We start from the raw sequence: 27,577 nt of genomic DNA, 5'->3' as shown, positions 1-27,577 counted from the left end.
GTGAGCTGAAAACCAATTTGATATATCTTGATTTTTATAGTATTCTTAACAGGTGTTCTCAGCAAAATTACCGCCGGCCCCCTTTGCCCCCCATCATATCAGAGCGCTGGAAGGCTCTACCTACTACCTGGCGTAGGTCTGAATGAAGTCTGTCCAGCCTTAAAGGGCCAGCTCAGGCGTGTGCTCTACCAAACGTCTCGCTGCCATAAAGCCGGCGCACATCTTTCGCCCTCCCTCTCTACTCTTACAGGTCCCGCATTTATATAGTATTTGGCATGTACTCTTTTTAGTGTTGACTTTGTATATGTGTGTCTTCCCCTAAACTGGATGGATTGTTAAGGGCTGACCCGCCAGCCCCCTATGGTATCACCTTAAGAGGCGGTCCCCCCACACCCGTCCATTCATCACAGAAACAAATTCTACTCATCATGTGGCAGACTGTCTCATTAACCTTGGGGCCCTATTTCCCTCCCAGTTACAGCAATCTGGTTGATTCCACGGGGTAGAGAAAGAAGCCAGGTTGGCCGGGCGGGAGAGGAATGGCGTCAGTGTGAGGTCACGCCACATTGTCCCAAATGCCATCTCCACTCCGCGGCGACATTAACGCAGGATTGAGGGATGCAGCCGAAGGAAAGACAGTTTGCACCTCATGCAGACTACGTGCAAAAAGAGGGCAGGACAGAGAACAATGCGGGGAACCTCGCAGGGCGTGGCAGGGCACCTGAGCGCCAGCAGTGAGTGCCCCCAGATAGGGAAAGCCGGGAGCGAGGAGCCACGCGGAGGCCGCGCAGGATGAGGCGGGACTTCCGGAAGCCATTTGCTTGAGTGGCAGGGGAACCGGAAGTGGGGGCGCTGCCGCTGGTGCTGGGGCCCGAGGAGGGACGCGCCGGAGCGGGGCCGCCGGGACTGAGCGAGCGACAGACGCGCCACCCGCCGACGCCGCAGCCGCTTGGGGCCCGTACGGACCCTCTGCCTGAGTGAGTGCAGCCAGGGTCGCGGGGAACCGGAGGCTTAGAGGTGGGGGTCGGAAGGGCCTGCGATTTGTTATTGTGAGAGGCCCGCGACCTCCCCTCCCCCGCCGTCGGGCGCGCGCCCCCCCCGCCGCCCAGCGCTGCTTCCCCAGCTGCCCGTGCTGTCCCCGGCACTCCCCGGACCGCTCGCCGCCCCCCGTAGAGCCTCCCGCCGGCACCCCACCCCCAAACCTGCCGACTCGGCTCCGCCGCTGGCCGCCGTCTCCACCCGCCTTTCCCAGGGGAGGGGTTCAGGGGGACTACGGTGGCGGGGCGGCCGCTCCTCCCCGGCCCACCCCCTGGAGTAGGCCTCTCGGCACTCCAGCTCGCGGTGGCCGGCGGTTCGCCGCCGCCAGCCCCGTTTGTAGCAACTCTTCTGCCTTCGGTCTCAGCTGTTGCCTCTTCCCTCCATCCCCGCGCCCGAACCTCTGACCCTCCCTCCCCTTTCCCTCGTCGGAGAGGCATTTAACCCGGGCTCAGGCCCGTTACTCGGTGGCTTGTTGACCGAGCACTTTTTCCTCCCCCTTTTGTTGAAAAATTTCAACTCTTTAGAAACTTCTCCGTTTCCCCTAATGTATTCAAAAACCCGCAGACTGTCAGGGCTCCGAGGGGATTATTTCTTAGAGGGCCATGTTGCCCAGCACCTCATTTTAGAGATGAGGCCCAGCAAGGTTGGTGATTTGCCCAAGGTCAACCAGCTGCTTAAAGAGGCCAATGGACAGATTTTCTCTGGTGCTTTTCACTTGGTCCATCCATGTCCATTTACAGGAGCGAGACCTTCTGGCCTGCAGGTTTGCGATATACCCGTTGCATGGTGACTCACTGTTCTGCTTCCCATAGCTCTCAAGCCAGCGTTGCTTTCCATGATTTACGCACGGACCTTAAGAAAAGCAAGCACTTCAATCTCTGGCTCTTTTTTAGAGTGTGTCTGCAGAGAAAGGGAAGATCATCTGCACCCACTCTAGGATCTCATTTTGTACAGTTTTAAATTGGGGCGAGGGGGTTAAAGGTATGGAGAAAGAAGAAGGAAAAAATACTGAGTGTTGTCTCTCCTGAGCATTTGAATACAGCTTTGCCTTGGATAAGCCTTGTGTCTTTAGATTCTCTCCTGGGCACATTGTTCTGATATAAAGGTTGCCTCCTTGTGGGGGAGCAGGGGAGGAGTGGGAAATCATTGTGCTTTAATTTGTTGGCTTGGGCGGGCATTTGATAATAAATTATGGATGTGCTGGAACCCTGGGACCCACCCGCCAGCCCACTGAGGCAGGGTCTTCTGGATGAGGCTTTTCTTCCCTTTCAGAATATTGCTGCCAACTCCCTCTGAAGCAAAATGAAGAGGCTTAGGTCAGAGTGGACGCATTCTAAATCTTTTAATTCTTGGAGCAACTTTTCTCCTCCCTCTGTTTCCTGGTTAAACTAAAGATCCAGCTGAGCTTGAGAATTTATATTTCTTTGTTGTTGGAACCGGTTTCTGATAAACATGCTACACCAGCTACACCACATACTGGTGTAAGTATCTGGAAATTCTGGTGTTCACCGTCATAGTCCAAGTTAAGGTAGAAAGAAGATAGAAAATGCAGGAAAATTGGGAAATGCTGTGCAAGTTGCTTACTCCTCATTTTTCCAAAGAATTTACATTTTAATGGACAATCAGAGATTCCCTGGAGTAGTCTCTCCTGGTAAATTAACGAAACTTTTGTTCTTCAGAGCTTTATCTCCGTTCTCCTTGGTTTCTCTAACTGAACCTGCTGTTTGTGATCAGAAGTTAGTGACTTAAAATAATCCCCCCCAAAGGGATTATTATGAATCAGGAAGGTGGAATGGGAGTCAGAATCCACCTCCCTATTGGTACTTTTTTTATTATGTTACTGATTACAGCTTCACTATTCCGAATACTGCTGTGTATGGTATTGCTCTGAGGCAGGAAACCCAAAATTATTCAGGTTTTTGTGTCCTATCACAGGCTGTACTCTGGATAGCTCCTGATTCATTCTTCATTTCTCTTACAAAGAATTCAACAGCTTATTTTATTTGACTACCAAATTATTTGAATCTTCTAAATGCATAGATCCTAGATTGTACATTTCTAGCTTCGTTCTTAGGAGGTTGCATGGGTTTGTGGCTCACTTTTTCTTTACCTGCTCTTTAAGGATGTTATCAATCCATAGCCATCAGTAAAACTGAAAGCTACTTTGTATTGTGAGAATTTGATTTGGCAAAACAATACAAAATCCAAGTGTCTGAAGGCACAAAGAAATTTTTGCTCAGATACTTTGCCCTTGTTGAGGAGGAAGGATGACCTTCTATTCATAGTTACAGAAGAAAAAAAAAGACTAGCTAATTGGGAATATTTTGCAATCTTCTCTCAATTCTACCTGCCTGGTAGCCTTAGATAAGTGACATCTTTTCCCTCGGTTTCTCTGTCCCTATTTCTTCATTTTGTCCATGAAGAAATTTAGTACCAAGATGAAAGTGTTTTGCTCAGGGTATCAGGATGCCATTAAATTTGGTTAGTAATAATAAGGTAGATAGGTGAATCAGATTAGTAAATGAGAATTTATCGTGGCTTTTCTATATCGAGCCTGACACCCTTTGCTCAAGAATGATAGGCTTTAGAGGTATAGCAGCCTGAGTTCCAATTTCAGCTCTCCCCATCATGGAGCAGGTTCTTTAAATCTCTCTGAGCTTCAGTTTTATTTAAATAACAAAGCGCCTAGCACAGTGTCTTGTAAATAGTAAGTTCTTAATTTTAATTGTGATTATTATTTTACAACAGTTATTTATCTGTTGGAGGAACTCTGAAAATCCATGTTAGTGAATTGAATCCTAGATCTAGAAAGATTTTATAGCTTAAATAGACCATTGGTCTTGAAAGTAGAGTATGTGCACTCCCTGGGGATTGCAGATGATGAACCATTGGAATACAGGAAACAATTCAGAACTTCTTACATTTATTTTTTATATAAAAGGAAAAAGTAAACTTTACTAATATTTAATATATAGATTAACAGTAACTTATACATTTAATTTATAAGTAAATATATAATAGGACACATTTCAAAAAGATTCTAGAACATTAAAGATGTTTGGGCACCACAAATCTGGACCAATCTTTACTCATATGCTTTAGTTCACTTTATGCTTTCTTGTTAGGGATTCAGCTTGCCTCTTTTTGAATCTCCATTGGAGGAATCTGTGAGAGACAGGCCATGTCATTTTGTAGTCATACTTGTTAGAAATTTGTCTAACTGTACATTCTATCCACTGGCCTTACCTTCCTATTTGGGGACATGCAAAATAAGGGTAATATCTCCTAGTAATCATCAAATAGTTTGGCAGTTATTTATGTCCTCTCTTCCTCTTCCCTAACCAGTTTTTCTACAGATTATAAACATACCTGTTTCATTCAACTGTTTCTAATAGGACAGGCTTTCCATTTCTTACCAGCTTGGCTCCTTTCCTCTAGACACCCTCCAGTTTGTCAAAATTCTTTAAGCTTTTCAAGATCCGAATATGGAATCCCAAGAACTGAAATGAAGTTGAAGTGCCTACATTTTGTCTTTTAAGTGGTGAGGGATATATTTGAATACGTGTTATTATGAAGGTACCTTATATTCGCAGTTTGTCACCCTTGTTCTTTAAACAATCCCCAGGAACAATAGTTTAATTATATAATCATATAGTGAGAGTAGGACAGATTTTTCTTCTCTGTTTCAGTAGTGGTCTCTCAGTTAATTTTGTGTCAGTTAACTTTTACCTCAAAAATACCTAACATGTTAAGTGTCTCTCCAGGTAGGAAAACAAATGACAACAAACTAATGAAATAGTTGGGTTTTTAAAAATTAAGGGGTGCCTGGGTGGCTCAGTGGGTTGAGCGTCCAGCTCTTGGTTTCAGCTCAGGTCATAATCTCAGGGTTCTGGGATCCAGCCCGAGTTGGGTTCCCTGCTCAGCCAGGAGTCTGCTTGAGATTCTCTCCCCCTCCCCCCACTCTCTCTCTCTCTCTCTCTCAAATAAATAAATAAATCTTTAAAAAAAAAAAAAAGATTCTGGGACCTGGGTGGCTCAGTTGGTTAAGTGTCTGCCTTCGGCTCAGGTCATGATCCCAGGTCCTGGGATCCCCACTTGGCGGAAAGCCTGCTTCTCCCTCTCCCTCTCCCTCTCCCTGTCACTCCCTCTGCTTGTACCCTTTCTCTTTGTCAAATAAATAAATAAAATCTTTTAAAAATAAAATTAATTAAAAAATTAAAAAATTTCTCTCTCCTTTCCCTCTGCCGCTCCCCCCTTTTAAAAAAAGGTAAAGAAGAAAATCTATTTAAAAATTTAGGAAATAGTCTTTTGAATTAGTGGAAAGTGAAGCTGTTTGTTGCTGTACTTCTTTACATTATATATGTAATTTTGAAATCCATAAGGTGGGAAAACTTGGTTGCCCTTTGTCTGTCTTAAGGCTAATAACAGCTGTATGATCGGCAGGAAAGAAAGCTATTTTTAAAATTAAAACTACTGTTAAGCACCACGTCAGATTTAACCTGAATAGCCAGACTTCAATCTAGAATTGAATTTAGACCCAAAGAAACTTTTGTATGGAACGTATAGAATGTTTTACTAGTTTAAAAACAAAAGCAGGGCGCCTGGGTGGCCCAGTCGGTTAAGGGTCCGACTCTTGGTTTCCGCTCAGGTCATGATCTCAGGGTCATGAGATCGATCCCCAAGTGGGCTCTGAGCTCAGCGAGGACTCTGCTCCACTTTCTCCCTCTTCCTACATGTGCGCGCACTCTCTCTCTCTCTCTCTCAAATAAATCTTTAAAAAAAAAAACACCTAAAATTAAATGTTTTGTTTTTGTTTTTAAGATTTATTTATTTGAGAGAGAGAGACAGAGATAGAGCACCAGAGGGGAGGAGAGGGAGCTCTATCCCAGGGCTCTGTCCCAGGACCCGGGGATCATGACCTGAGCCAAAGGCAGACCCTTAACCAACTGAGCCGCCCAGGTGCCCCCAAAACTAAAGGTTTCTATGTGACTGTCTTAATCTCCTTTAATCATTTTTTTCTTTTTCCTTTTTTAAAGATTTTATTTATTTATTTGACAGAGAGAGACAGAGAGGGAACACAAGCAGGGGGAGTGGGAGAGGGAGAAGCAGGCTTCCCACCAAGCAGGGAGCCCGATGTGATGCGGGGCTCGATCCCAGGACCCTGGGATCATGACCTGAGCCGAAGGCAGATCCTTAACAACTGAGCCACCCAGGCGCCCCGAGGCCTTATATCTAACCGTTTCACCCAAAAAACATAAACTACCTGGAGCTAAAAACATCAATGTAAAATACAAGAATTGGGAAGAACTGCAAGATGAATCTGTATAGCTCCAATCAAATTATGGTATCTGGTTGAGGCTTCACTGCCTGAGAAAAGTATGGGAAAATTAAAAGATTCATAAAGGACAAAGAAAAGGGGAGCCTGGGTGGCTCAGTTGGTTAAGTGTCTGCCTTCGGCTCAGGTCATGGTCCCAGGGTCTTAGGATCGAGCCCCGCACTGGGCTCCCTGCTCCATGGGAAGCCTGCTTCTCCCTCTCCCACTCCCCCTGCTTGTGTTCCCTCTCTCCTGTGTCTCTCTCTCTCAAATAAATAAAATCTTAAAAAAAAAAAAAAAGATACAAGGCCTCTTTAGGGAGTCAGCATGAACTGCTTTGTGAATTAGTGGGCCAGATGTGACATTACTGGGGTCAAGCAAACCTAATTTCCTTCACTTACTGCACAAAGTACCTAAATTATCTGATCCTCGTTTTTTTTCGTTTTGCAAGGATTGGAAGTGGTATGTATAAAAAACATGGCATATGTAGTCCTTCATAGATAGCTATTATTTTCTGATAGTTGCAAATTTTAGTAATCTAAATAAATATATACAGATTGTCCCTGACTTAATGGTTCTACTTAGGATATTTTGACTTTACAATGGTGTAAATGCCGTATGCATTCAGTAGAAACCGTACTTCCAGTTTCGAAGTTTGATTTTTTGTGTGTGTGTGTATGTGAATAAAGTTTATTGAAGATACAGAAAAAGCTCTCAAGAGTGAGGGGGTCCCCACAGGGTTGCGTACAAGGGCCTTTAAGGTTGGTCTTTTATAGAAAGCTAACCAGGGAACTTAAATCCTTTAAACATCTCTATTTATAACACCTTCGATGGCTTACTTCCTTTTTAGGGGCTAGTTATTCTTTGTTGGTCACAGGTGGTTATCATAAAGACACAGGACCCACCCCACACACCTAGGGCAGGGTGGTTCCCCACCCCACACGACCCACCCCACACGCGCAGGGCAGGGTTCGAAGTTTGATCTTTTCCTGGGCTAGCGACATGCGACAGGATCCTCTGGTGATGCTGGGCAGTGGCAGTGAGCTGAAGCTCCCAGTCAACCACGTGACCATGAGGGTCAGCATCTGATACAGGGACAACCATTCTGTTTACCACATCCAGTACAGTATTCAGTAAGTTACAGGAGATATTCAGTACTCTATTGTAAAATAGGTTTTGTGTTAGATGATGTTGCCAAACTGTAGGCTAATAGAAGTGTTTTGAGCACATTTCAGGTAAGCTAGGTCATGCTGTTTGGTAGATTAGGTGTATTAAATGCATTTTTGACTTGGGATTTTTCTTTCTTTTTTTTTAGATTTATTTATTTATATTATAGAGAGTGAGAGAATGCGAGCGGGGAGAGGGGCAGAGGGAGAGGGCAAGAATCTCAAGCAGACCCCCTACTGAGCCTGGAGCCCACACAGGGCTCAGTCTCATGACCCTGAGATCATGACCTGAGCTGAAATCAAGAGTCAGGACTGAGCCATCCAGGTGCCCGTACTTAGGATATTTTCAACTTATGATGGGTTTATCCAGATGTAATCCTATTATAAGTTGAGGAAGGTCTGTACACAGGGTGTGGATGATGTTTTACATTTCGAGTTAGATACGGGTTTAACCCTAAGCCTAGTTTTCTTAGACCTAGTGTCATTTAGAGTGGAACTAATTGGTTTGCAAAGTTAGTGTTAAAACATTGGTTTGCTTCTATAATGTATTTTTCATGAATAAAGGTATATTTTCACATTTAGAGCTTTGTTACTTTCTGATTCTCAAAAATTACTGCTATGCCAATCTAGTGTGTTTTGTTTACTCAGTAAATACTTATTGAATGAATAGAACTCAGTCCTTTTTCAGAGAAAGCTTAGCTGTATTTGATGATAGCAAGGGAAAGAAAAAGAGAATGGTCCTCTTTAAGCCACAAAACCCCAGATTTTCCTATTTTTCACCATTCTTTGTATATGCCAAGTGATTTCTCGAGCCTGATGTCTCTAGTATGTATTCTCCAGAGTTGACTGAAAACAGTCTGGTGTCTTTGTCTTTCTAGATTAGCATTTCTAGGTTTTCTGAATTTCGCTTACGCCTTCTCCACTATCAGATGCCGTATTTGAACTCGTCATTAATAACATTTTCTTGGTGGATACCTATCAAAAATAAAATACCTAGTAAACATTTGTCAAAAACCAGTGCCAAAGCCTATGACTAGTTTTGTCACAATCTGTAGTAGTTATTTGTGTGATATTTAGTAACCAATGGATTCTAATCAGGCTATAGTAATTCTCCAGTGTCTAACTGGAGCAGTCTAAAAGCCTCTAATGCAGGTTTCATTGAACTCTTAAGTGTCTGATCCCTTATGTCATTTGGTGCTTGCATTAACATGTAATCATGAAAAATTAATGTAGATGTAAAGTATATACTTGGAGCAGATTTTTTCATTGTAATGCACTGTTCCTAAATGATACTCGAACCTGTCTGGAAGTTTGAGGATGCTAGATATTCATGGGACTTAAGCAGTCATGTCCTAGAACTCACGTCTACTGAAAATAAACTCCAGTTTCATTTCTAGGCAAAGCCACAATGAGACGTAAATTATTATTTAAAACCTAGCATGTAATATTTAAGTGGCAACAAACGTTCCTGTTAATGAATGAAATATGACGTAGACATTTTTCCCTTCAGGTATAGAATGAGCCAAGGGGACTCAAACCCAGCAGCTATTCCACATGCAGCAGAAGATATTCAAGGAGATGACAGATGGATGTCTCAGGTAAAAGGAAGTGCGTATGTATTATTCACCAAAGATGAGTCTCTTCAGTTTTCCAGACTCTTTTGACCAAAGCCACAAAAGTGCATGCATTTTTATGGTCAATAAGAATCATTACTTTAAATAAAAATCTAATGTTACGCTAATGTCATACCTAATCACTAGCCTGATGTTGGACCAGAGGAATATTTTGAAAGCATAGTCATTGCCCTCTGTCCTCTTGAAAGATAACAGTGTCTCCACAGCATTTTTTTTTTTTTGGTAAGCACTTTTTATTTTGAAGTAATTTCAAAATTACACAAATATGCAAAAATTTTAGAAAGAACTCCCTATATCCTTCATCCAGACCTGCTAGTTAACGTTTTGCCACATCTGCCTGAAGGTTCTGTTCATATCTGCTTGTATTTGTATGTGCACATACCAACATTCAGTGTTTTCTGAACCATTTGAGAGGAAGTTGCAAGCATCATGCCCCTTCACCCCTAAATATTTCAGTGCATTTTCTAAGAATAAGGACATTTTCTTATAAAACTACAGAATGGTTATTAAAGCCAGGACATTTAACATTGATATCATGCCATGTTCACAATTCTCCATTTGTCCCAATGTTTTTATGTCAGTTTTCCTCCCAGTCTGCGATCACACGTTGCATTCTGTTGTCCTGTCTCGTTATTCTCCTTTACTTTGAAATATTGCTTAGCCTTTGTTTTTCATGACACTGACAGTTTGGAATATAGGCCATTTCTTTTGCAGAATGTTCCTCAATTTGGGTTATCTTTTTCCTCCTAATCAAGATTCAGATTACACATTTTTGGCAGGTATCAGTGATGTCCTCAGTGCGTCACATAGAAGGTACATGGTGTTGGTTTGTCTTATTGGTGATTAACTTTGATCACTTAAGATGCTGTTGGCCTAAACCAGTTCTTATTTATTATGGTGTGGACTCATAGTTCTTATTCTTTCCAGGGCGTTGTAATCCGTTGTAATTTTGAAGCTCACATTGTCCCAGGTTTAGCAAGTGGGACTCCTCTCCGGGTTCCTGTGTCTTCTTGATGTGTTTTGTAGCACTGTGTCTCCTTTGTATTCTTAGCTGCCTTTTAATAAGCTGTTATCACTTAACCATAACTGTGTTTAACCTTCATCTATTGCTTTCCAGCCATATTTCCTCTTTGGAATAACAAGTTCTATATGATTTTAAGTACCCAGAGTTTTGCATTTTAGTATTTAGTGACTCTGTTTATACTCTTGATAGTTGTCTACTTCTGTTTATGTCTTCCCGGACTTAAAAATCAGTCTGTCTACTAGCTTATTTTGAGTGGTAGTAAGTACTTTTTTTTTGACTTTTATATGGATCAGCTGCATGGTTATTCTTACTTAATCTTCCTAGTTTGTTTATATCCTTTTTTTTTTAAGATTTTATTTATTTATTTGACAGAGAGGGAGAGAGCAAGCACAAACGGGAGTGGCAGAGGGAGAAACAGGCTCCCTGCTCAGCAGGGAGCCAGATGCAGGGCTCAATCCCTGAGCCGAAGGCAGACGCTTAACTGATTGAGCCACCCAAATGCCCCAGTTCATTTATATCTTAAAAAGTATTATGAAATCCACTGGCCATTCTGTGTATTTACCACTCACCCTAAAAAAATAAAACATTGCTAATAGAATTGATGTTCTGTGTATACCTCTCATTGATCATTTTTTCTCTTTCCCACCTCCACGTCCCCAAACCAGTATCCTAAATTTGGTTGGGTTTTTTTTCATGTGCTTACATACTACATATATCTTAAATTTCTAAACCGTATTTATAGTATTTTTGCATGCTTTTAAACTTTTTGTAAGTAGTATGTTTTTGTATTTTTCTGCAGTGTATCATACATGTTAAAAGCGTAGCTATAGTTTTTTCCTCCCTATTTTTTAAATTTTATTTAATTAAGATTTTATTCATTTATTTTAGAGAGCGCTTGAGTGGGGTGGGGAGGGGCAGAGTGAGAGGGAGAGAGAGAGAATCCCAAGCCGACTCCATGCTAAGTGCAAAGCCGAATGCAGGTCTTGATCCCAGGTCCCTGAGATTATGACCTGAGCCGAAATCAAGAGTCAGATGCTTAACTGACTGAGCCATCTAGGTGCCTCTTTCCTCTTTATAAATAGTATTTCTTTGCTATATATGAAAATACCATTTAGGTACAAATATTTAGGAACGTTTAGGCCATTTATAACTTTATTAAAAGTAGTAACTAGAACTAGATGTCTTTGTTGTTCTGGCATAAATTAGCAGGCTTTAAATAATTAGCATTGACTAGAAAAAAATAGTCAAATGGAAGAAAAACAGGAATATTTAAAAAAATTTTTTTAACCTGTATAGAAGAATAACTTTACTAAATAATTAAATATATGCTCAGATCTTGGTTTCTTTTCTCCAGTGAAAGGAACCAGGGCTACTTGGAGAAATGATTGCATCTACAGCTGGAACAAAGGAAATAAAAGATGAACCTGTAGCATCTTGTAGTGCAAGAGAGCAACTACTCAAGAAAAGGGAAAAAAAAAAATGTATGGCAAGAATATTACTGAAGCGAAGTGTCCTTAGCACATCTCATAGAAGACCAGTGATACTGGTTTGTCTCTTTGATGATATTCACTTTGACCACTTGAGGCCAACCTGAAAGAGCACCCAAGTGCAAAGTTGGACAGTTTGAGCGACATAATAAATCATGATATTATTGGTTTATAACTCAAAGGATAAAGTAAATATTCATGAATCCATTTTGCTATAAATAAACAATTGGATGAACAGGGGAAAAGATAATAATTTTAATTAATAAATGTAGGGGAGCCTGGCTGGCTTAGTCAGTAGAGCATGTAATGCAACTCTTGATCTTGGGATTGTGAGTTTGACCCCCCACATTGGGTTTAGAGATTACGTAAAAGTAAAATCTTTTAACAATAAATAAATGTAGAAGGAGGGAGGGAAAAGAAAACCCTCATTTGACCACCATGGTAATAATTACTGTAGGGAAGGTCCATCAGTGAATACTAAAATTAGTAGGCACACCTTTAAGGAGAGAGAGTGTATTTGCCTAGCCTCAGAAGTATCCCCCTGGAAATTACCTTGGTGGTTTTAACATAAGACTACGTATTTTTTGATATCCCCTCTCTCCAGAAGGTGAAGCTTATTAATTCCCCATCAGTGAGAGCTGGATTTAGTGTCTTGTTTCTTTTTCTTTAAGATTTTATTTATTTGACAGAGCACGAGTGGGAGGAGCAGCAGGGAGAGGGAGAAGCAGGCTCCCCGCCGAGCAGGGAGCCCGACGCGGGGCTCGATCCCGGGACCCTGGGCTCATGACCTGAGCCGAAGGCAGACGCTCAACAAACTGAGCCACCCAGGCACCCCTAGTGTCTTGTTCCTAACAAATACAGTATGGAAAGGAAAAATAACTATATATTGGAGAAACCTGGCAACCACCACCTTAACCAGATGACCAATGTTAACATCACCAGTAATAAGTCATGTTAATATTGTGTACTCCTCTCTGATATGATATAGCAAGGGCACACACATCATCTCCGTGGTAGGCTTCCAGAATAATTCATCACCTCAGTGTGTTCGTGACAAAATAATCAGCCCCAAATTGAGGGACAATTTACAAAACACCTGACTACTACTAAATGTGTCAACGACATGAAATACAGGGAAAGACCAAGAAACTGTCCCATGATGGAAGAGACCAAGGAGACATGTAGACTCAATGCCATGTGATACCCTGAATTGGTCCTGGGAACAGGAAAAGGACATAGAGGAAAAATTGGTGAGATCTGAGTAAACTTTTTTTTTTTTTTAAGATTTTTATTTTATTTTTAAGTAATCTCTACACCCAATGCAGGGCTCAAACTTAGAACTTTGAGATGGAGGGTCCCATGCTCTACTGACTGAGTCAGCCAGGTGCCCCCTGAATAAGCTATTTTAGTTGATACTATTTATGAATATTAATTTCTTAGTTTAACCAATGTATCATGCTTATGTAAGATGTTAACATTGGAGGGAACTGAGTGAAAGGTATATGGGAATACTGTACTATCTTTGCAACTCCTCTGTAGATCTAAAATTATTTCAAAATAAGTTTTGAAGTGATAATATTTCCTATGAAGCATTGCCAAAATACCATACCACGTATCAGGAAATACCTGGAGCAGATGAACGTGTCCACTAGGATCACCGTAGGAATACAGTCAACAAAATCCAGACTGTGGGAGATTCTGTAGGTCAAAATGGGCAGAAGACATGAACAGACACTTCTCCAAAGAAGACATACAAATGGCTAACAGACACATGAAAAAATGTTCAACATCACTAGCCATCAGGGAAATAGAAATCAAAACCACAATGAGATACCACCTTACACCAGTTAGAATGGCAAAAATTAACAAGACAGGAAACAAGTGTTGGGGAGGATGTGGAGAAAGGGGAACCCTCCTACACTGTTGGTAGGAATGTAAGCTGTTGCATCCACTCTGGAAAACAGCATGGAGGTTCCTCAAGATGTTAAAAATAGAGCTACCCTATTCTGCTTTCGTGTACATTTTTCATATTAAGTTTTTTTAAGGGTGATACTAGTTATATGCTTTCTGGACTAGAAAGTAGGCAAGCTAGAATTTGAACATAGGCTGTTCTTTCCCCAAAGCTATTGTGCCAGAAAGAGGTACACATAGTGAGTCAACTGTTTAAAAAAAGGTTAGGGAGGCCTGTGGGGGAAAAAAAAAAAAAAAGGAAAATAAGCCCAAATGATAGTTACTGAGCTAAGATGGTAGAATTCTAAGTGTTTTGTTTTGATCTATTTTTCCAAACTTACTGTACCTACTTATAGACTTAAAAAGAAAACATAGAGTACCAGAACCTTTAGAACAGCAGAGCTTAAATTCCATGACATTCTAGAACTGGGAACTATTTTACCGGTATTGAGAGGTAGTTGGCACTGTAGTACCACAATGGAGAGGAGAAGTGTTGTGGAAGTGTACCTACTCACCAGCTATGGTTTTATTCGTGCCCATTTTATCTCTTCAGTTTAAAAATACTTATTGAAAAAGTAGTAATTTAAAAAGTTTATTTACACAAAACGTGGATGTAAAAAAAGGAAAATCTGTGGGCACCTGGGTGGCTCAGTTGGTTAAGCATCCAGCTCAGGGTTTCAGCTTGGGTCCTGATCTCAGGGTCTTGAAGTCAAGCCCCGAGTCGGGTTCCGTGCTCAATGTGGATTCTGCTGGACAGATTCCCTCCCTCCCCGACTGCTCCTCCCCCACTTGGACTCTCTCTCTCTCTCTCAAGTAAATAAAACCTTAAAAAAACAAAAAGGGGGGCGCCTGGGTGGCTCAGTCGTTAAGCGTCTGCCTTCGGCTCAGGTCATGATCCCAACGTCCTGGGATCGAGCCCCGCATCGGGCTCCCTGCTCTGCGGGAAGCCTGCTTCTCCCTCGCACACTCCCCTTGCTTGTGTTCCCTCTCTCGCTGTCTCTCTCTCTGTCAAATAAATAAAATCTTTAAAAAAAAAAAAAAAGGAAAATCTATATCAAATCCTGTCACTCTACAGGAGGAGCTCTTTTAATTGTCAGATTATTTCCAGAAGTATTTTTGTATTTTCACCCATAGCAGATGAGTATCTCCGATTCACCACAGTGTTACCTGCACAGATATTTAGCAGCAGAAACACTTAAATGTAACTTAATTCCTAAGGAAAGCATCGTTGAATGTAGAGCTTGAGAAAAAGGAACAGCATTCAGACCTTTCCCTAGAACTGGGTTAAAGACTGTTGCCTAGAGTATCATGTACATTTATTTCAGGGATGAATATAGAAACTTCAACTATGTCCTTTAGTATTTTTTTTTGAAGATTTTATTTATTTATTTGACAGAGACATAGCGAGTCCTTTAGTATTGATGAGTAAAATCCATTTTAAAAGTGTCTTGTGCCCTTGCAGCAGAGAGAAGTACTCTAGGACTAGGTCATGGTCACCACTGCTTATAGATTTGGATTCGACTGAGAAAGGATTGACTCCCACTTTGCCATTGTCTCAGAGTTGGAGGTGGACAGGCATTTTCAAAGGCCATGTTAAAACATCCAAATAAGATACATGATTCTTGATTGGTTCCTAGTTCAAAAAAAGAGCTATAATACTTTATCTAACTCTTGGAACAACTGGAAAAATTGAATATGGACTGAATATTATGGGACTATTGTTCATTGTCTTAGATGCGATAATAGTTTTGTGGTTTTATAGGAGACTGTCCTTACTCATGCTGAAATATGTAAGGGTGAAGAACCATAGCATTTGCCACTTACCTTCAAATGGTTCAGCAAACACAAACAGATAAAGCAAATATGGGAGAACATTATTGTTGAATACAGGCAGAGGATATACAGGTGTTCGTTGTACTGTGGCTTTTCTGTGTGTCTGAAATTATCTTTCAAAGAGTTTGAGGAAAAGATAAACTTCTAAAAAACATGTTAAGTGTGTTTTTCCATTCTGGTTTCAATAGAATTCCAGTTTTCTTAGCATATTAGAATGATCAGTGTGGTAAGGGTGGGAAGAAAGTCCCAGTAGTTTATTTCAGACAGAATAAATAGAATGTTTAACAGCAGAGTGACTGGTTGGACAACTGTTCTGTCTAGGCCAAGACCTCTCACTGAGAAAGAAATGCCAGTTTCTAATTTTTCTTCCTTTTTCGAACCAGCACAACAGATTTGTCCTCGACTGTAAAGACAAAGAGCCTGATGTACTGTTTGTGGGGGATTCCATGGTGCAGTTAATGCAGCAATATGAGGTAAAGGTGGAAGGGGGGAGGGTGGGTCTTGGCTACCAAAGTAAATCCATTCATCGCTAGCAAACTTTCACTCTGAGCTGAATCTGTAGGCTTATTCATGACACTTTAGAGAAGCTCTAGTTCAGAGTGCGAGGGAGGTCAGACCTCCATAATGGGATTCTTTGTGCCACCATGCATGATGAGACAAAAATTTCAGAATTGTTTCTAACTCAGCTCCCTTTTTTGCCACACAGTGCCACACAGTCTTACTGTGTTTTACATTTTCTTATTTTGTATATATTTTTTTAAAGATTTATTTATTTATTTAATAGAGAATGTGGAGGAGGGGGAGGGGCAGAGGGAAGGGGAGGCAGAGAATCCCAAGCAGACTCCACACTGAGCGCAGAGCCCGATGTGGGGCTCGATCCCATGATCCTGAGATCATGACCAAGAGTCGGATGCTTAACTGACTAAGCCACCCAGGCGCCCCTTATTTTGCGTATTTTTTTTTAAGATTTTATTTATTTGACAGAAAGAGAGCAAAGTAGGGGGAATGGCAGGCAGGGGGAGAGGGAGAAGCAGACTCCCTGCCGAGCAGGGAGTCTGATGTGGGGCTCGATCCCAGGACCCTGAGATCATGACCTGAGCCGAAGGCAGACGCTGAATGACTGAGCCACCCAGGTGCCCCATATTTTGTGTTCCACATCTTTTTTTAAGATTTGCACTCTTCAGGGCAGTTAAAGGAAAAGATAGCTTGATTCCTTTCTGGCTCCAGCGCTCTAAATTTCTTCATCTCCTGTTTCTACTCACCCTATTCATTTTGATGCATGAGTAAAGGGAAAGGAAAGCTTACTGAGTTGGCACCTTGAGTATAAATGCTGGAACCTCCTGACGGGCATCGGGCAGCATTGTGACTCCATTCTTGAGCTGAGGTCGAAGGCTGCATTAAGAACTGAGTGATAGAGGGGCGCCTGGGTGGCTCAGTCAATTAAGCATCCGACTCTTGATCTCAGGTCTTGATCTCACGATTGTGAGTTCCAGCCCCACTTTGGGCTCCACGTTGGGCATGGAACCTACTTAAAAAATAAAGTAAAAAATACATTAAAAAAAGAAAAGTAATCATAGAAAGAATTGAGTGATACAGTGCCATCCTCAGAGCCTTGCAAACACTGAGCAGCTCATGATTTGCAGCATTACATTTGAATATAGAAAATGAAAATTATTCTTTCAGGTGCCTCACAACACATTGCAATGGAAGAATTTTATTTCCCACTCAGTTTAAATAAAGCTCTTTTTTCTCTTTTTAGATATGGCGAGAGCTTTTTTCCCCACTTCATGCACTGAATTTTGGAATTGGGGGAGATACAACAAGACATGTTTTGTGGAGACTAAAGAATGGAGAACTGGAGAATATTAAACCTAAGGTGAAATGAAACTAATGTTTTAAAGAGTATCTTTAATCTTGAGTCTTTTCCAGGTAGAAAATTGTCTGAAACTGCTAGTAAAAACAAATTGCTGCTTTAAAGCATTATTTCGCTACTGTCTTTGCTTTGTGCCCCTTTAAGATAAATGATGCTGTTGTCCTTGCTTAAGAACATTGCAGATAGGTATTAAGAAATCAGTGTTTTGCTTGCTTAGGTTGTATTTGTAGTTGTTAATAATGGTCTTCTTCAGCTGTAGGAAGGGATTTGATGCTCATGAGGCACGCTATTCTGTAGGCCTAAATGCAGCACCAGGGGAATCTGCTCAGACGAGGGCCATGGTGGCAGTGCCATGATTCACTTCAGGAAGTAATTTCGGAGCTGTTTAACCATATAAACAAATTAGTAAGCAAGGCCTCCCAAGTTTTTCTGAAGAAAATTTGAAGCAGATACGAACAAATGTTCATAAATGTGTACCCCACTACCTTAACACATTATAAATGTCCTGAGTTGGCACACTGTGCATGTAATTTTTTTCAGCTCTAAACAAAGAAAAAAAAACAAAGTTGATAACAGTTGCTTTGTTGAAAGTATTTTATTTTTTGCCTTTAGAAATTTTTTTTTAATTTTTAAAAAAGATTTATTTATTTTAGAGAGAGAGCATGACTGGGAGGGGCAGAGGGAGAGGGAGAGAGAATCGCAAGCCAGCTCTGTGCTGAGCCCAATGCGGGCCTTGATCTTATGACCCTGAGAACCCATCCTGAGCTGAAAGCAAGAGCTGGGTGCTTAATGGACTCCGCCACCCAGGCGCCCCTTTTTATTCATTTATTATTATTTATTTATCTATTTGAGAGAGAGAGAGTGCACGCCTCTGGGAGTGGGAGGAGGAGCAGAGGAAGAGGGACAGGCAGACTCCATGCTGAGCGCAGAGCCCGACATGGGGCTCAGTCCCATGACCCAGAGATCATGACCTGAGTGGAAATCAAGAGTCAGACACCTAACCAACTGAGCCACCCAGGCGCCCCTCTCTTTTTTTTAAGATTTTATTTTTAAGTAATCTGTATACCCAATGTGGGGCTTGAACTCACAATCCCGAGATCAGGAGTCCCATGCTCTACTGACTGAGCCAGCCAGGAAGCCCTATTTTTTGGCCTTTCTAATAGAAAAACTAGTCCATGTTCCTGTCTTTTGTGACAGGGTGGAAAGTTACTTTGTTGGGTTGTATACTAAGATGTATGTCTCTAGGCGACAGCCACCTCGTAGATGAAATTTTTTTTTTTTTAAGAGGAAAAACTCGTTGAAACTTCATCCAGCTTCCTCCCCAGCTACTCTTTCTTCAGTATAACTGCATTTATACCAGTTACATTCCCTTGGGTACTTTTGTTATTTTTTTTCTGGAAGATACTTGTAGTCAGGGAGTTTCTATGGTAGGAGTTGCAAATATTTTTCCCTGGCTTTCTTAGATTTCACTTTAATATTTTCTTCAACATGCAGAGTTTTTATTTTTATACAGTTGAATTTGTTATCTTTTTTGTATAGTTTCTGGATTTTAAGAGCTTAGCTTCCAACTCCACAATGATGAAGGAATTCTGTCATTTCCTCCTAGGGTAGTTTTACTGCTTCGGAATTAATCTGCTTGGAATTTATCCTGAGATCTATGAGGCCTAAATCAGTGTTTGAAGGTGGCTGCTCAGTTGAAGTTATCCCTACCATTTGACAAGTTCACCTTTCCTTCTTTTGATTTTTGAAATAAGATGTTTATCTAAACATTGATAAATATTTTTATCTAAATATTAGATTTTCATCTAAACGTTCCTTTATTCTTGGTTATTTACTCCTCTCCCCGCTTTCTTTATCTTCCCTCAATTATAGGTCATTGTTGTCTGGGTAGGAACAAACAACCATGAAAACACGGCAGAAGAAGTAGCAGGTGGAATCGAGGCCATCGTCCAACTTATTAACACAAGGCAGCCGCAGGCCAAAATCATTGTATTGGTATGTAGCCTTTGGGCTGGTAGTCTTTGATGTCATTAGGTCAGGTGAGGAATGTTTTTAGAAATATGATCACTCATGAATATAGAGAATCTTTAGGTGAAAGCAGTTTATGATACTCCTGAGAGGCTCTTCTCTGATATGTCCTATTGTCTTACTGGTTTCATCATTTCCCAGACCAGCTGAGGGAGTCATCTTTTATCTGCTTATCCTTGTTTAGAGGTTGTTGTCTCAGGTAGCCTTCGTTTTTTTTTTTTTTTAACTGTCCTCTGATAATTTTTAAAATCACATATGAAACTTGTCCTAGTCCTGAGTCTCTTTTTATTAGACTGGCTTTGGATTAACATAGATGTGTTGTTCAGTCCCACTGTTCATATGTTAAAGGTGGTATATTTATTAGAATCTCTGAATTCTCTAAAACATCAGAGATTCTGTTAGCAAAAAAAATGGGTGCTTTATAGTCTTACTCCTAATAGAGAGTACTGCCCTTTATGGAGCTAAAGCATTAAATATTCACCGTCTCAGAGATAAATAGCTGTCTTTAAGTATGAAAGCTTACCTATAGATACTCATAGCAAAACCAAATTCTGAATGAAATCTGGTATGTATTCAGTTCTTTAATGAGATGATGTTAAGAAGGTAGTCATTTATTCAACAAACATGAGGATCACTATGTACAAGACACTGTCCTGGGTCCTGAACATACAAAAATGAGTAAGACATTGTCCCTCTCAAGGAGCACTGGTCTAGTGGGAGATGGGCACAGCAATACAAAGAGAGAATTAGCATACTGTATGCTAATAGGAGTAATTATACTGTATGCTAAGGGGAGAATAGGTTTTTTTTGTTTTGTTTCGTTTTTTAAGATTTTATCTATTTGTCAGAGAGACAGCGCACGCACAAGCAGGGGGAGCGGCAGGTAGAGGGAAAAGCAGGCTCCCTGCTGAGCAAGGAGCCTGTGCGGAACTCAATCCCAGGACCCTGGGATCATGACGGGAGCCGAAGGCAGACACTTAACGACTGAGCCACCCAGGTTTTGTTTGTTTGTTTGTTTTGTTTTGTTAAGATTTTATTTAGAGTGAGTGCACTCGAGCAGGGGGAGGAACAGAGGGGGAGAGAGAGGGAGGGTGAATGAATCTCAGTGTGGATCTGAGTATGGATCCTGATGTGGGGCTTGATCTCATGACCCTGAGATCATGACCTGAACCAAAACCAAGAGTCGGATGCTTGACTGAGCCACCCAGGCGTCCCATGAGAAAGGGTGGATTTTAGACATAAAAGCTACATTTGACTATAGTTTTTAAAGAATTCATTGGTCTCCAGACAAATGGAGAAAGGAAAGAAGGCATGACAGAGGGAGGGGGAAAAAACGGTGAAAGTCTTATACTTGTGTGTGTTTATTGGGCAAATGAAGGGGGGTGCTTGAAGAATTCTAGGGCTGTCATTGAATAAAGTTTAAGGCTGGGATGGTTAGGAGAAAGAGGTATGGCCAAGTCATGTAGGGATTTGTGTGCCTTGATGGAGGAGTTTGGGTTTTTCTTTTTTTTTTTTTTTTTAAGATTTTATTTATTTGAGAGAGAGAGCACACGAGAGGGGGGAGGGTCAGAGGGAGAAGCAGACTCCCCGCTGAGCAGGGAGCCCGATGCGGGACTCGATCCCGGGACTCCAGGATCATGACCTGAGCCGAAGGCAGTCGCTTAACCAACTGAGCCACCCAGGCACCCGGAGTTTGGGTTTTTCTTACTGGTGCCCGTGGGGAGCCACGTCTTATTTTTTTATTACATGGTATTTAATACAATTTACTTGCTTATATCCCTGCTTTACTCCAGAAAGGGTTGTGGTTAAGAGTCCACCTCTGAGGTACAGTGGCTGGTACAAAGCTGCTTAGGACATATTTGTTGCGTGAATGTTGCTGAATAAATCCTCCATAAATAGTCTTTGTTTCAACCAGACTTTTAAATTTGATATACACTGGTGTTCTCTACAACACTCAAACATCAGCAGTGCCCTAAATGATTCTGTGAGGGAATGATTGCAGAAGTCACTGAACATAATAGCCCCGATCCCATGACAGTTACAAGAGCTGTGTGGAAACAAGATTTATGACATACTTAAGTGAAAAGTCCAAATATTAAAGTGTGTGTGTATTATAGTTAGAATTACTTAAAGTACAGGTAACCCTTGAGGGGCACTGACCCCCATACAGTTGAAAATCTGCATATAACTTTTCACTCAAATTTACTAATGGTCTGTTGATCAGAAGCTTTCCTGATAAGCAGTCAATTAAGATATATTTGGCTTGTTATATGTATGACATACTGTATTCTTATAGTAAAGCTAGGGAAAAGAAAATGTGATTAAGAAAACCATAAGGAAGAGAAAATATATTTACAGTACTGTATTTATGGAAAAACATTTGTGAATAAGTGGACCTGTGCACTCCACACCTGTGTTGTTCAAGGGTCTGCCATAGTCACGTGGTGAAGAGATTAGGAGCATGATATTTTTCTTTTTTGTTTCTTTTAACATGATAGTATTTTAGTAATTAATTATTATAGGGAAAAATCACATGGCATACCTTTGATATTCTCATATTAAGGAAAATGCTATGCAAATACATAAGGTGCTTTTCTCATCCTTGCTTGAAAATCCCAGTAGGTATGGTGCCCTGTTCTTAAGGCTTACTCATTTTTTATGGCTTTGACTGTCACGGTGTTCTTTGAGTGTCAGAACAAAGTGTATGTTTGTTGTTCACTGGCCATCCTCCCTGGTTGCTCATATCTCAGCAAGACTCCGATATGTAAGCAGTTCTTTTTTGTTAACTGTTAGATGCAGAGCCTAATACTTCAACAGTTATGTAAATGAGGGTTTAGGATTGACTTTGTGAAATTTTTGAGCTGCTTAACAAAAGGATAGGAGGAGATGGTCTAGGGTAGCAGAGTCATAATTATCTATAATTCTCATTTGGAACTATACAGTCACATAAGAAAGTGGTAATAAAGCTTCCAACATTTTGCTGAAAAGAATTAAAGACATGAACAAGTACTTAACTTTGGCATAAAGGTTTTTTTTTTTTAGTAGAATACCCGCAGAAAATCTGTTTTTGTAAAATAAGTCCTCTTACCATAGCCTGTAGGAGAAATAGGTAGAAATTTTTTTGCCTACATAGGAATAACTTGGTGTGTGCTATCACTAGTTATAAACCAACTGAAAGGTTGTCTGACAATAATTTTATAATAGGATCAGCATCTGTAAAAGGACATTTCTAGTTTGAGATGGTAAACCTTGCTCTTGACACGTAAGGGTGAACTTCTGTTGACTGTAGGAGGAGAGACGTGTGATTTACCTGAAGATAGATAATTAGCATAAGTTAAAAATGAATTAAGAAAATAGCTGTTTTATCCTAGCAGGTATTATGTGGCTTTGGTTCGTCTAGACCACAGTTGTTCCCACTGTTTGTCTTGTGCAGTAGTATAGTTTCCGTGTAGCATTCATAAATACATGTGCATTGGAGCTGGGTTATTCTGATGGCTGTATGGAGAATGAATTGAAGGGAAGACCACGCTGGAGGTGGGAAGGCCAGTCAGAAGACTTTACATTAACTGAGAGAGTAGTGGTAAGTTTCCAAGCCATAGCAGCATGTACACTCAGAATGGAGGAGAAAAAAATGTTTTGAAAATTATTGAGGATGCAAAAGCTGAGTAATTCAATGGTAAATAGATAAGGTATGTGGGATGAAAGATGCAGGGAGGTCGGAATGATCAGTTGGTACAGAGAATGTGGAAGGAGCATAGTGTGGGGAGAAGATGATGAATTGCTTTTGGACATGTCAGGTTGGGAGTGCTTCGGGAGGTTTGGGAAGTTTGGTTCTAGGCTAGAGTGTTCAGAGTGGGCCGAGTAGTAGGCCAAGGACAAGACCCTGGAGCATACCAACAATTAAGGGACAGGAGGAGGAAGAGGTGCTTCTGAAGAGACAGAGAAGAAATGGTCAGAGAACCGTCATTGAAACCAATCTAGTCCAGAGTTTCTAGTGTTTGACAAATCAAAGTTTTAAGAGTGTCAAATGGAGCAGTTCTTCCAGGAATCTCAGAAATCACAGATGAGTCAGTAGAGAAAAACCAGTGACTCTTCTCTTCTTGTGTTCTCTGCTTTGCCCCAGGGTTTGTTACCTCGAGGTGAGAAGCCCAACCCGTTGAGGCAAAAGAATGCCAAGGTGAACCAGCTCCTCAAGGTTTCCCTGCCGAAGCTCACCAATGTCCAGCTCCTGGACACAGACGGGGGCTTCGTGCACTCGGACGGTGCCATCTCCTGCCACGACATGTTTGATTTTCTGCACCTCACAGGAGGGGGCTACGCCAAGATCTGCAAACCCCTGCATGAACTGATCATGCAGTTGTTGGAGGAGACCCCTGAGGAGAAACAAACCACCATCGCCTGACTGGCTCCCATCAGTGTTACTCGCACCCCAGCTTCCTCAGATCAGTTATATCACTGGCACTACAGAATCCTTCTCTTTCCTAAGGCACTTTGCATTGTAGAATGTTCCTGGATGTTCATATCTAGTGTTTGAAGGGGAGGAGGGATTTAAACTGGTCCTGTACATAGAAGGTTGGTTTGACACAGGAGACAAATTAGCCAAGGAAGATTGTTGTTTAAATTCGTTTGAAACCAGAAGGGGACTTTTTAGTTGTATGTGTGACACACTCATTGAATTATCACAGTTTTTCCTAGGACAACATCGAGCCTAAGGACTGAACAAAATGAAGATTTTTTTTTTTCTTGGCCTTTCTTTCTATGGATTATGTCATATAGAGTAACGATCAGGATCCATACCTACTTGGCTTTAATACAGATGTCTTTTCCAGTTTTTAAAGTTCATAATTTAGCCCTTTGTTTTTAGTTTGCTTTACTCCTATGTATTCGCAACATTTTCTTAACATACAGTATCAGATTGAACGTGCTTGTGATTCAGATATGGGCGATGCTATGGTTAACAAGTGAATTTGTTCCACTCTCTTAATCCTTCCCATGTTTAGCAATGGAAGAAAGGTTTTGCCCCATTTGGGGGACTCTACGGAGGGTATTATTTTTATGCTGCTGAATATCATGTCTATAATAGACCCATGCATGCAGCCTTTCCTCCCTATTTCCCCTCATCCCCTCTTTGTTTTTGGGGGGGTCCTTGTTGACATTACAAGCTTTTAACACATTTTTGACCTAGGAGCTCTTGCTGGAAGTGTAAGTCCCCAGCCAGTTACTCTCATGATGATAGTACTGATGTGCAACTCATTCTCGTGTGGTGCTCTGTGCGTAGTCTGTGTAGTGCTGTCCAGATTCGGAGTTCTGGTTTGGTTTGTTTTGTTTTTCCCTCAAAATGTTTTACACTTTCCTCTTTTGGGGGGGGGGGGAAAGGCAACCAGAACTCTATTTCCCATTCCATAAGCCCTGACATTATTTCAAGTTTTATAGTATCTTAGGGTGTATATTTTATTTTTTTATTGGCTTAGTTTTTAAAATTTTATCAGTCCAGAAAAATTTGGCCTTTTTCATGGGGAAACAAATGGAGCTGCTCTTCAGAATAGGCATTCTACCTTGATCCCACCATTTTAGTGAAAAAGAACTAGGTTTGTTTGACTTTCAGGGTCTGAGGATTTCTTTCGAGAGAGCTCTTCATAATCTTAATGTTTTGCTTGAGCTTCAAGAACTGCCATTTTAAAAATAACGGGACAATACATGGTTTATTGTTCAGTATACCTTTGAAATATGTACAAACTGGATCTACAAACAAATATTTTAAACTGGACCAGGTGGGTATTGGAGTAACCTATTAAAATGTGCTCTGCACTGATTCTGCTTAACATTCAAGTTCAGTGACTAAGGAATATGTTTGATGTTCTGCTTGCGAGGCAAATGTCGGTGCTTTTGTGAGTTGGAGGGGGTTGCTGATTTGTGCTAAGAGCCATTTCTGATTGAGAGGGATAGAACTTGGGCTGATGTTTTTCTTGTGAAATGTCTTTCTAGGAATTTTTTTGGTCTTATTTTTAGTCCTTTTTTTTTTTTTAATACATTTCTGAATGTATCATGTCTTCACTAACGACAGAAAGTACATGTGATGTTTACTAGACTCGTTTCCCACATTAAAGTTCCCTCTCTTTTTAGGAGCCCAGATTCTTGGGTTTATCAGGACAGGTTTTTTCTTAGCTGAGGCATAGTTCTAAGGAGGGCGGAGAAGTTTGTGTGTGAAAAGACCGATTCTCATCCAGGTCTTTTTCCATTTGTCAGAGGGCGGGACTATCGTCCAAACAAACCCGTTAGGTTATTCCTGCAGCATGCGCTTTTAGCTTCCCTCTTGACTAAGGATCAGATAGCCCTTTGTGAGCTGGCCTTCGGCTCCTTTGCTTATGTGTGTAAACCTCGGGTGTTACTACATTTTATGCCTACCAGAGCTATTCAAGCAATAGTATTTGAACCACTGGCCTTTTAAATAAAAGTCTGACCCATTGCTAATGTGCAGATACTGAGTCCACTTTCATTTCTTGCCCACTTTCTTTGCACTGCGTTAGGGCAAAAAGTGTTCATCTGTTTTTCTTTGATTAACATCCCTGTTCGCTACAGTGACAGAACTTAATGCTTACTCTTTGGATTTCTCTCTTTATACTTCTCATGTATATGTAAATGTAATGCACTGTCCAAGTGAAATGTCCTAGTTGTCATTGTGATTAAGGGGCCAACTTTCCAGACAGCTAGCAGAGGTGTTCTGATCCTCCCCCCAGCAAGTTTTAATTCCTTTGCCCCTCCATTCCCGATACCTAGCTGGCAGCCAGTGATGGCTGTGGATCTCTGTGGGCACATTGTGAATGTGGCAGGTTGAGGACGTACTGCCAAGGGTGACCTAAGGCATGTTGTTTGGCTGCCTCCACATTCTAGGCTGCCACGGGCAGTGGTCTGGCACCCACTTAGGGTCTTTTACGACTGTTGGGGGCATCTGTCTGAACCAGAATCTTCTGCGAAAAACCTTAACCCAACAAAACAAATCTTGTGTAGCTCATGCCCTGCTCTTAAGAATTCTGTCTCTTGTTGTTAAAAAACAAAAACACTTTTTTTTTTTAAATCTAGTCACTGTTTACAGTTGTATGCTAAAGCCTGAAATATTGTCTGTGCTGTGGTGTATGAGCATTGCCAATTTTATATTTATTGCAGTGAAGAAGAAACTAAAAATATATGAAAATGAGGAGCATGTCCACGCTCCTAAATCTGTGTGGGTGCATGTGGGAGAAGTGAGTCGGGGTCTCTTAAAAGGAGGCTTTTTGGAGTGGGGTCTCCCAGGCTTCTCCTTGGTGTTCCTGCTTGGGGATCACTGCTGCTAGCTGACTGGACCTCCCCAACAGAAGTTTGTGATTCTGCTTTGGCGAAGTTTCATTGACTAGTAGAACTCATTCTGTTTTAGTGCATATTTCAATATAAATGTAAACATTTCTCTCAAACTTGCTTATGTCTTTCTGTCTCCTTTATCAGAGTCTCTGGATTCCAATGGAGGGGAAAAAGGGATGCTTTTTTTTCCCCCTACCTTATCACAAGCACACTGGATACTTAGAACATCCTCCTTCTTTTCTGGGGAAGTGAATATACTGAGCTGACTGTCATCACATCTCCTCAGGGCTGTATGAGGGAAGGATGGGGTGAGCAGTTATAAGGAATCCTAACTAGACATCTGGGGAAATTGTCAAAGGAAGTATTTCAGATTGGTTATGAGTATCTGTCAGTTAAAAAGAACTGATTCTTAAACTGTGAAAATGACCTCTTGGTCTTTTTTCCTAATTTCAATCTTTAGAATTTATTCACGTTAAATTTGTAATTTCCACTGTTTCTCACTCTCTTCCTCACACTAATAATCATCAGTTTCCTTTTTTACACTTTAGAATATCTCTTTTCTACTATTGCCCCCAGCATGCACTCGAGTGCTTCAAATCAGTTGGACTGTTCTGAGTTCCTGTGCCATCTAGGGAGAAAGTCCTACTAATATTATGCAGGTGTATTCGTCCCCATTCTGCCGTTGGCTGAGAGGCCCAGGGAGGTATGAATGGTATCCATCCTAAGGAGTCCTATAATTTCGGTACCTGAGCTGGGATTTGAACCCAGCTTTACCAGATTTCAGAGTCCTTGCCTTGCCACTACTCATTCAATCTGGGCTGTCTTTCTAGTTGTAGATACATCCCTAGTTTCCTTTCTGCAGCCGGTATACTCCTCTTCTGTTCCGTCCTACACA

The 27,577-nt window shown here is 41.2% G+C and overlaps 1 protein-coding gene across 2 annotated transcripts; it reads left to right on the top strand.

The window, feature by feature from the left end:
- Positions 1-840: 840 nt before the first annotated feature.
- On the top strand, positions 841-26,795 carry PAFAH1B2 (platelet activating factor acetylhydrolase 1b catalytic subunit 2). Of its 2 annotated transcripts, XM_021696437.2 has the most exons (6): positions 841-977; positions 9,029-9,116; positions 15,830-15,919; positions 17,206-17,322; positions 19,192-19,314; positions 23,471-26,795. In XM_021696437.2, exons 2-6 carry the CDS (start codon positions 9,036-9,038, stop codon positions 23,747-23,749), a joined length of 690 nt encoding a protein of 229 aa, XP_021552112.1. In that variant the 5' UTR covers positions 841-977; positions 9,029-9,035; the 3' UTR covers positions 23,750-26,795. The 2 variants fall into 2 exon arrangements, with proteins under 2 accessions (XP_021552112.1, XP_021552113.1); XM_021696438.2 differs by lacking the exon at positions 841-977 and having other exon boundaries at positions 9,098-9,126.
- The last annotated feature ends 782 nt before the right edge of the window (positions 26,796-27,577 follow it).

Source organism: Neomonachus schauinslandi, chromosome 11 (assembly GCF_002201575.2).
Source record: "Neomonachus schauinslandi chromosome 11, ASM220157v2, whole genome shotgun sequence".
Lineage (NCBI taxonomy): Eukaryota > Metazoa > Chordata > Mammalia > Carnivora > Phocidae > Neomonachus > Neomonachus schauinslandi.
This window is presented reverse-complemented; position numbering and strand designations above follow the sequence as displayed.

What these genes read in the sequence shown, in the direction of transcription:
- PAFAH1B2 (XM_021696437.2), top strand. Translation starts at nt 9,036, where the DNA reads ATGAGCCAAGGGGACTCAAACCCAGCAGCTATTCCACATGCAGCAGAA. An exon ending in TGGAGAATATTAAACCTAAG is followed by an intron (nt 17,323 to 19,191) that starts GTGAAATGAAAC and finishes CCTCAATTATAG; the next exon opens with GTCATTGTTGTCTGGGTAGG. An exon ending in AGGCCAAAATCATTGTATTG is followed by an intron (nt 19,315 to 23,470) that starts GTATGTAGCCTT and finishes GCTTTGCCCCAG; the next exon opens with GGTTTGTTACCTCGAGGTGA.